The sequence below is a fragment of the Acyrthosiphon pisum genome, chromosome A1 (assembly GCF_005508785.2).
Source record: "Acyrthosiphon pisum isolate AL4f chromosome A1, pea_aphid_22Mar2018_4r6ur, whole genome shotgun sequence".
Classification (NCBI taxonomy): domain Eukaryota; kingdom Metazoa; phylum Arthropoda; class Insecta; order Hemiptera; family Aphididae; genus Acyrthosiphon; species Acyrthosiphon pisum.
This window is the reverse complement of record NC_042494.1, coordinates 162,460,890-162,471,938: the sequence shown is the minus strand read 5'-3', so window position 1 is coordinate 162,471,938 and position 11,049 is coordinate 162,460,890. Positions and strand designations below refer to the sequence as shown.

Genomic DNA, 11,049 nt, shown 5'->3' with positions numbered 1-11,049 from the left:
AATCTGCCATATCGTGCACTACACAAACGAGTATCCCGTTTCTTGTGAACATACACGTTTTATTGTCTGATTTAAATTCTAAACCTTTATCTAATGCAGAACCATATGAGAATAAATTGAATTTCAAACCAGGTACATGTAACACGTTTGCCAAGTAATTTCTATTCCAATTACCATTTACGTATGACAATATATTAATTAGTGATGGGCGGCAACGAATAATAACTATCGAATTATTCGATAGTTTTTCCAAATAAGTTATTCGAATAATCGACAAATCATTCGAATTTATTATTCGAATAACTAATTATTCAATTACCAAAATTATTCGAGTATTTTTTATTCGAATATTTTTTATTATTCGATTACAAAAATTATTCGAGTATTTCTTATTTGAATAATTTTTATTCATATAATTAAATATATTCGAAAATAAATTAATAATTGTTAGTTGAATAAAAATTAAGAACTATTCGGTATTGAATCGTTTGAAATCCTTAATTAATTAGGTTCAAGAAGAGTGTACAATTACAATTAACAGCGATTACAACTTCCAACAAATAAACCATCAAATTGTATTTAACTAACCAAATTATTATACATACCTATAAATTATAATATACTTTATAAATTATGAATTTTAATAATTTTTTTCATTTTTGTGTGTCTTAGAAGAGAGTTGAATAAGGATAAATAGGTGGTTATATAAATATTAAATATTATCATTGATTATATAATATACTTGGAATACCACTATGCCCGTACTCATAATCAATGATACTATCTATCTATAAAAAAAGTTACACTAAAATGTTTTATGGATGATCGAATATCAACAATAATGATTGATAAATAATAAATAATTATGTAATTACTAATATTACTCATTGCTCATAAGTTATAACTTATAATAATAATTTTGTAACTTCTCTTATTCGAATTTTTATTCAATTAATTATTTGAATAATTATATTTGAAACGAATAATATTATTTTATGACGAATTATTCGAATAATTTTTATTTTAATTCGTTATTCGGTCACGCAAATTATTATTCGATTAATTATATTTGAAAGGAATAATATTATTTGATGACGAATTATTCGAATAATTTTTATGTTAATTCGTTATTCGGTCATGCAAATTATTATTCGAATAATTATAATTGTTCAAACATATTTCCAAGAATATCTTCAAAGAAATTGTGTTAAATCTGATAAGCCCGTGAAAGTATTACTCATACATTAAATCATGACAAATTATATAGGTATCATCACAGTTTTACTAGTTTTGGAGCAGTAGCTCCACTTATCATTGGTTGATTTTTTTTTATGTTATATATGTATGTATATGATTGCCAGCCAATAAGAAGTGGAGAACTAGAATTTATTATAGAATTTAGAATTAATAATACAACTAAAAAGTAGGAATAATTATTTAATTATTAAAATGAAATGGTAGACATGTTATTTTGTAATTGTAATTTTTAATCAATTGAATAATTGTTTAATTGTTATCAGGCGATAGTTAATTGTTAAACAATAAGTTATTTATCAAATATTATCAGAAAATGGTACAAGATTATAATATCAAATATTAAAAATTATAATAATATTAAGTATTTTGTATTTATAAGTTAAATGTCAAAATTTAACTAAATTTTTTTACTAAATCCAAAATAAACAAATTAAATTAATTTTATTTATTGATTATAATTATTATAATATACATATAATCGTATTTAATAATAGGTATTACAAAGATGTAAATATTGATTTTTTGTACAATAATTATTTAAAATTTCATCAATAAATTTTCAAGAAGTAAAATAATATGCTATTGCGAGGAACACTAAAAGCGTTCGCGGGCCGTACGAGCACGAGGGTCACATATAGAAATTTCACTACCTATATAGAATAAATATTCACTGTTTTTCTAGAAACTAGGAAAAATATTAAAAATCAGGAAATTAACGAAATCAAAATGTTGAAACGTCAATATTTTTAAATAAATTAATTCTACAAAAAGGCTATCTTCGATTTTTTTTTAACAATTAAATAAAAAAATATATTTTTTGACTTTTTTACCAAAACATTAAAATAAATTAAAACATCAACTATTTATAGTTCATGTCACGAACTCCATACTAATTTTATTAGATTTTGAATATTTACCTGTTGTACTTACTTGTCGTATGGACGCTGTTTAATGAAATATGGTTTCAGAACAATATGCGGGATATGTTGTCGTGTGTGTATAGCAAATTCAGAAACATGGACGAGAAAGTTAATGGTTATGAAAACATACAACTTCAAAGTCTCGTGATTTCCAGAGCTTGCGAATACCAAACAAAGGACTGTATCCAACGAGTTCTGGACATATTTAGAAAGTGGATGAAAAGTATAGACCCAGACAATAATAATATGTGAGTTTTATGAGTTGGTTCTAGGTCACTTTGTACGGTCAAGGATTAAAAGTGCGAAACGCGGACACTTTGTACGGTCGTGTATAAAGGTACATTGCAGAACGCGGACACTTTGTACTATTATATACAAAAAGTATATATTATAAATATATGAGTTATATAGGTAAGTAGTAAGTATGTATAATGTCAATTATTAAAATAGAAAAATTAAAAATGAGTGGTAAATTGTTATAGCTATTTTATACTAATAATAATCAAAATAAACAAACTGTGGCGATACAGTGCACATATTATCACCACTTTGCTCCCACTCCACTCGTTACCATCCGCTGCGCGGTACCAATTATTTTGTATTCATGATTTATTTTATTTATACAACTTCCGTGATTTTTATATTTATATTCTTTTGTAACTCGATCTCGCGTCTCCCATTGGCGACGCCATGCCACTCGTCCGGCGACAAGCACGACGCGGCCGCACCACCGGCCGGGCTTCGTTCTCTTTGCTCACAGCCCTCGACCGAGCCACACGCGTACCGAGTATTTCGCTCTCTTCCAACGTCATGTCTCCCGACGCACCGACCAGCCGAATAGCGACACGACCTAGTACGGTCATCTCAACGACCTCCACTCGTCTCGCCTACGGATCCATGTCCCGACGGCGACCCGTCTCTTCGACGTACCTGACGCTTCCTCGATCGCGTGTGCATCGAGCACCCACGATTCAGCCCAACACGACCGACCGCGCGACCGCGATTTTATGTACCTACTTGTCGTCGTACTGCGTACGACCTACATGCATATTAACGTGTTCAAACAATAAACGATCTCGACGCAACGCGTCACAACCAAATCGGTGTTTAATTTATTCACTACCTTTGTATCTTAAAACCTTCTGCAACGGAGTCAGACAGCAAACGTATGTTGGTAAGTGCGGTTGTTATCACAGCAGCAACAACATCATCTCCAGGCCACCGGCAACCGCACTTGTACCACAAAACAATCAATAATATGATTATAAATCTTAATTAATTGTATTATATTTCAATTTTAAAGTAAATTTAAAATGTGAACAATATAAATATGTAAAAATGACAAATAAAATATAATACTGAAAAAAATCTTTAAAAACTACATGTATTATAGTATAATATGGAAATATGTCAAAATGACAAAAAAAATGTAATGTTGATATAATACCTGCAGGTGTCAAGCTCAGATATAAAGTGCACATGCATAATTATAGATTAATATTTATTGTTCGTTTATTTAATCAATTTTAAAATAATTCGCTTTTAAATATTTCATTTGTACATAGGGTGTTACCACTGGGTATCTTCCCTAATCTCATTATTCATATCATTCTTACTTGTCATATATCAAACCTACTTATTATACTAAGAACATGTATAGATTGTAGATTACTTCAAATAATAAAAATAAAAAATAAATATTTAATTTACTTAATAAATTAACTATTACCGATCTATATGTACCCATGATTCCCCAAACTTACCAAATAATATTTATAACATATTTAATACAATTTGGCATATATAATAGATAGTATTATTAACTTAGGTATATAACTTATACTTATAATATATACTTTATGTATATAATAGTACAAAGTGTCCGCGTTAAGCATTTTAAACAATGGACCGTACAAATTAACCGTTTACCGAGTTTTATTGAAGTTTAATTAAATAAAATACTAACTGTAATCCAATTATATTAGATTGCCTAAAGAACTGAAAGACACTATTTGCATTCAAGCTATACGATATGGAGGTGAAGAAGAATGGAATTTTTTATGGGAACGTTATCAGTGTTCCAATCTTCAGTTGGAAAAAGATAATATGATCTTTGCATTAGGATGTACTCCAATAGAATCGTTACTACTGAGGTATTAATATCGTTAAATACAGACAACACAATAATGTTTAACATTGTTTTTGATTTAGATATTTGAATTGGTCACTTGATGAATCTATTATTCCCAGAGAATACGCCTCCGCAGTATTCTCCTCTGTAACGTTAAATGAAGCTGGATTTTTAGTAGCAAAAGAATTTTTGTATTGCAAAATTGCAGATATATATGAATAGTGAGTTATCGTGAAATTTTATTTTGTTAGTGTCAATATTCATATTATGTAGTATTGTAGTATGAACACATTAAAATAAATTGAAAGTTCATATTACCTATTATTTTTATTTTATATTTTTAGCTACCAACGTCAAGGCGATAGTTTAATTACATATGTATATTATATTGCGTATCAAATGAAAACTAAAGAAGAATTAGAAGAGGTAATTAACAGAACAATTTATTTTGTTGAAAACCAAAAGGTTCATTCAAATTTTTTTTTTCGTTACAGTTCCAATCATTTATTACAAAATCATCAAGTTACTTTAAAGAATCTGATATTGATATCAATGATATAACTGCGACTATTACGGGAAACATTGAATGGACATCGAAGTTTTATAATAGAATAGTACAAAATGAATGATGTTATGAGTAGGCGCCTGAACACAGTTTGATTTGTATTAATAACTGTACAGTTTTCGGCCACTTTGACATAATACCTATTACGTAACATACTAGAAATATTAAGTTATTCCCATTTTCAACTATATACTTATTTAATAATCTGACGTAGTTAATATTTTACCTTGAGTTGTGTCACAAGACACAAGTTTCAGATCAGAATAGTCTATTGGATATCTTAATAAAATTCGTCATATTTAAATGTCATCGAATATATTCATTTATTTTCACAAGTTAATATAATTCGATGTAAATATAACTATGAAGTCTTATTTCTTTATTTTATTATTATAAATAATAACATGAATTATTTCTTTCTTTTTACAAGACAAAAAATATTTGAGAAAATTAGTATTTCTCTTACAACCAATTCAGGTCCTATTTTATGTTTTTTTTTTTTTAAATAAATATATACATATTATATTGCTCATAAATATTTGATTTATAAATAAATTATGTAAAAATATCTATCTATTTGGTGCAATATTTTTGAGAACATGAGACTAGTATCTAATATCAAAATTGACACTATTATTTCCCTCATCCCGCATTTTATTAACTATAATACATATATATATATATATATGTGTTATAGCCCAGTTGTAGTGGTGGTGTTAGGACTCTACCGTTCGCTCTTCCTGACCAGTGTTAAATGTTATTGGCTTGTCCAATGTTGACCATATTGAGTCATTGCATAATGTTATTATAATTCTCTTTCACTGTTGGTGTATGTTTAGCGTCTTGTCGTAATAAGTTTTATTTGTCTCTTTTTTCTTAATTAAATTATCCCTAGCGATTTTATGTGCCTCTTGCGTCATACGCTTTAGATCGAATATAATATAGTCATCGTAATTGTATTGCGGTTCCGGATTTTTGTTGAAAGCGGAGGGAATATTTGGTTCCCTTCCGAATACCAATTCATATGGTGTAAAGTTAGTAGAGGTATGGACGGTTGTATTATAGCAAAACGTTGCGTAACATAATAGAGCTTATCCCAATTACTGTCTTTGTCAACAAAACTACGCAAATACGTTTTTATTGTTTTGTGCGAACGTTCGAGAAACCCGTTTCCTTGCGGATGCCAAGGTGTAGTCTTAGATTTTTTTATGTCTAATAGTTTATACATGCTTTTGAAAGATGTCAAACGAAAAAACGTCAGAAAGAAAATTTGTTCCACAGTCGGTTAAAATTGATTCGGGAATACCGTACGTGCATACGAAACATTCTACGAACGCTTGAGCTACTGTTTGTGCGTCTATGGCGGATAACGCTATGGCTAGCGAGAAACGACTTAATTTGTCCTGCAAGGTCAATATATACATGTTTCCCATAAGTGTTTTTGGTAGAGGTCCTACTATATCTAGACAAATTCTTTCGAAAGGTTTAAGTAACTAGCTGTGCTAGTAATTATAGCATAGGTTGTTTCGTTTTAATGTGAGATTTGTTTTTCTGGCATAATTCACAATGTTTTATATATTGTTTGATGTCTTTATTCCATGTGACGCCAGTTATAGTTAAGACTTAAAACGTAATACGCAAGACTTAACTGTTAAGTTTTAGACGTTTAACGGTACGAGATACACCTGCATGTCCCCCCAATAGCAAATTGTGGTGTTTGTAAATTATCTGCCGTTTCTCCTCCTCAGTTAATTGTTGACCCGTATATATTTTTACTACGATGTCGGTTGTTTTAAAAATGTGCCGAAACATCGTCATTTGGTTGCGAGCAATTTAATCGCGTAAGCAAAACGAGCGCATATTATAAGAGTGTAATGTAAAAAAACCAAATTTTTAATTATTATAAAATCAACAAAAATGAGTGTAAATATATGATCACTGATCAGTAAAACAAAATTGATATAAAAAATACAATAAATTATGATACAATTCAGTCAAAAAACCATAGTTAAATTTTCAATTCTTAGATATAAAAGTTGACCATTTTATAAATTTTTAACTACAAAATAATTATTGAATCCTAAATTTGATAAATTTTGTCAAAATTCGATCTTTAAATGCTTATAAAAAAAAATTGTGCCTATGTATTTTTAATATTTTTCAACTGCTATTGTAACAATATATCAGGAGCCTTGCATTAAATTGTCACGCTTTTTTACCAAACAAACAAAATTTTATTGATATTTATAGAAAAAAAAACTAAACAAATTGAAAACTGACAATGTCCGTTAACAGCTCAAAAAAAGTCAAAATATTTTGAAAATTTTATGGTGTATAAAAAATGAAAATATTAACATTCAGTGAAATTTTCAAATATCTACAGTCATTCGTTTTTTAATTATAACAAAATAAGAAAATCATAACATGATAAATCCAGTGAATATCAAGTGTTGTAAAAAATGGAACTTCAAACGCTCATAAAAATTTAATTTGACTTGTAGGCATTTTTTTTTTAAAAAAGGTAGACAAACTTATGAGGAATCTTGTATTAAATTTTCAAATCTTAGATTTAAAAAGAAAATTTTTGATGAATTTCTAACTCAAAATAATTTGCAAATTTTCGTAATTTTTACGTATTTTGTCAATATTTGGACTTTAAATGCTAATAAAAAAAAACTGTGGCTATGGATTTTTAATTTTTTCATCTGCCTTTGAAACAATATAATAGCCAATAGGAACCTCCTATTAAATTTTTAAGCTTTTTTAAACGTACAAATAAAATTTTATTGATATTTATAGAAAAAAAAACTAAAAAAAATGAAAACTTTAAATGTCTGTAAAGAGCTCAAAATAAGTCAAATTATTTGGAAAATGTTATGGTGTATAGAAAATTCTAATATAAACATTCAGTCAAAATTTTATGTACCTACGGTCATTTGTTTAAGAGTTGCACCAAAATCCAAAATAAAACTGAAAATGTCCGTAAACAGCTCAAAACAAATCAAAATATTTTGAAAATTTTATCAAGTATAGAAAATGGAAATATAAACAACTAGTGAAAATATCATGTACCTACGGTCATTTTTTAAAGTTACACCAAAAACCAAAATCAATTTTCTCGAAAACAAGTTTTACGTAAAAATTCCCGTTTTTCCTTAATTTTTCTTTTGTTTTTCACGGCGCTTTTGAAAACTACTGGGAAATTTAAATTTTGACCTCCCCAATGCACCAACGATATTCACTTTCTGATCGAACAAGATACTGAAGTTGAAAATCGTAGCATTATTTCGACTACTTATCGTGTACACAGACACAAAAAAAATAAAAAATAAAAAAATGAAAAAATAAAAAAAACACACATCATTGTAAAATCAATACATTCATCGTTACACTCAGAATCTAAAATACAATAAATTATAATATAATAAATATTATTATATTATATTATTATAGTCATAATTATACTAAATTTGTAGCTGAAAATTTGCAGCGATGCTCCTTAAATATCCGTCAATAGGTTTAATTTCGAATTGCAATACCAAATTTTTAATCCGTAGAGCTGATTCTTTATATTTTTTTTTTTTTAGGAAGTGAATATCCAGAAATTGCTTGTTTGACTTTGAATTGATTTAAATTGTCTTCCTTTATTAATGCATTAATAAATGTCCATATGGGCGGGTGAACTGCGTTCAACATAGAATTAAAACCGTTATGCCAACCTTCTATTGCATTGTTTGTGCGTGGAATGTCTTTTTGGATTAATTCATAACAATTCCAAATACTAATATCAAATAATGCAGGTCTTCTATGACCTCTTCTGTTCGGTCTACCAATATACGTAAATAATTTTTTCATCAGTGGTCTTTTCTTTTCGATGTATAAAATTATTGCGTACTAATAAATTTTTACCTTTCTGACTTAATACATACATTAACGCCATAATATTAATTAAATAATTAATACAATTTAATTTAATTAATTTAATAATAATATTTAGCACACTGCACGCACGTTCAATCCCAAATGGCATAATCGAACTGATTAACCAACACTAGGAAACTGCAGTTTCAATATCAGTATCATATTGTTATCGCGCTCAAATAGCTAACGCTATTTATGTACCACGATTAAATTGCTGGCGACCAAATGACCTCGCTCTTATGACGCGCGCTCAACTTACGGCGACTAAATGACGCGACACCATCGAATATATAGTCATCGTATAATAGTTTCATATTTGAATATACATTTGAGGACAAAGCGATAAGCACCTGCCCGAGAAATTAGTAATACTAATAAGTAATATGTACGTCGTACTGACTGTACTAGTTCTGAACTAATTCTAATTTGGCTGTGGATGGAGACTCGTATATATACAGTCTCTCCTAATAGGTACAGTGTACACGGTAGAGACTAGGAGGTGGATCAAAGGAGTACCGACGCAGTTGTTGTTGTCATCTCGTCCTTGGGTTTCAACGAGATTATTTAGCAAAGTATTTTGGTAATCTTCGCACATCTAGAATTCTCGAAACTGTTGAAAGTGAAAACGACAAAAGAAACAACAAATGTAGACAATTGTAAATATAATGTGGTTTATTGCAATGTTCTTCAGTAAATCGTTCTAAGTCCAAAATTGACAATACTATTACACAAAGTGATGTGAAGGTGCCTCTAGTACAATGGAGTGAACACGTCTGAATACAGGCTGTTTCGGGGTCCCTCTTAAAGTTCGGTCCCCACTCCTTTTGCCTATTAGTGCCGTATCTTGGTCTTCCTGGACGTGGCGATCGACCTAACGACGCTTAATCGTTTTTGTGTCGTTCTATCTGTTCTGATTATTACTATCGCTTTTGCGAAATAAAATTATAATAGTAATAATCTGTTCTGAATATATTGCTAGTTTTTACTATAGTAAATCGTTCTGTTTTTTATATTGTATAATTGCCATATATGGTCATGGCGAATATCACATCCGTCTCCTATATTATGTGATTCTATAATTGTTTTATATTGTTTTTATTGATTTAATACCCGAACTACAGGATACGATACTAAACAAGGTCCTATTGGGATGGCTTAAATTGTTGCGTAGTAACTTGCTTACTACAATATACAGAACATATAATATATAACCCTATTGAGTATATTTGAGTATACAATTAGAGTGAATATTCACCTTTTATCAAACTTTAATTAAAGAACCTAAGTTATTATCGCTGAACATTTATTATTGGTACACCTCCATTTCAAAATATTATCTTTTTTTGATCTCCGCTTAATTAATATTTGAATAAATTAACTCGGGCAAATTCTTTGCCTCTTTCGGATAAAATTATTCTTTTATTATAAATTTAAGAAAATTGAACTCACTGCAGTGTGACGACTATTAATAAGTGATCAAACCCTATACATAAAATGAATTATTTTTGAAATGAAATAACGCCATTTAGATAACGTATAGCCTACTTAGGGGTTGTTGACGCCGAGTCTGATCCTACTTTTGGTATTCGTGGTTTTCGAACACGACTCGCAGTGTGTTGAGCTGGAAGAGAGGTTCCCAATGTATATATACAGGGTAATTTATTAATCATAAAACACTCATTATCTCAAAAAGTATTCACTTTTTTCAAATTTTTTTTTTTCAAAATTTTAGATCTACACTGTTCTAGAATTATATAATTTTTTAATATTTTTCACCCTTATATTTATTAGGTAAACTACCATCAACTTTTGATTTTCAAATGGCAACCCATACTAAAAATTTCATAATTTAGTAAGGCTTTTTTTCTCATGAATTATCATGTTTAAATTTTCATTTTTTGTTTATCCGTTGACGAGATACAACTCCTCAAAGTTGGGTTGTTTTGGGAGGTGTTTGTGTGTAAATGCGTTATACCTAGTCAGCACAGACTGCAGACCGCAGTAATTTGGATTTTTGTGCTTCAGCGTATAAAATAATACACTATTCAAATCAATTCAGTAAGTATGATAGTTATGCCTAAGTTGTGCCCCAAAATACCCCATTATGTTGCACAGTTCTCCCCCGCGCTAAAAGTGCCACTGGTCATGATGTTATTGATATACTTATCGCTTATAAAGACCAGTAGTTATAAGTAATAAATTCGATACCGAAGATTTGGTGATAAATGATTATCAGTGTACCTACCTACTTCCGA

At 29.2% G+C, this 11,049-nt stretch overlaps 2 protein-coding genes across 3 annotated transcripts in view; one reads left to right on the top strand and one right to left on the bottom strand.

The window, feature by feature from the left end:
* The window catches only part of LOC100161264 (aminopeptidase N), a 36,206-nt gene extending 30,971 nt beyond the window's left edge, over positions 1-5,235 (top strand). Inside the window, exons 3-7 of one of the 2 annotated variants that reach the window (XM_029488740.1) lie at positions 2,226-2,425; positions 4,163-4,330; positions 4,389-4,529; positions 4,653-4,734; positions 4,803-5,235. In XM_029488740.1, coding sequence (XP_029344600.1) covers positions 2,226-2,425; positions 4,163-4,330; positions 4,389-4,529; positions 4,653-4,734; positions 4,803-4,937 — 726 coding nt within the window. In that variant the 3' untranslated portion in view covers positions 4,938-5,235. The remainder of the gene's footprint in view (positions 1-2,225; positions 2,426-4,162; positions 4,331-4,388; positions 4,530-4,652; positions 4,735-4,802) is intronic. The other variant, XM_029488739.1, reaches the window with a different exon arrangement.
* LOC100161354 (aminopeptidase N) overlaps positions 1-11,049 on the bottom strand; it is a 150,543-nt gene that overhangs the window by 50,716 nt on the left and 88,778 nt on the right. The window lies entirely within an intron of this gene.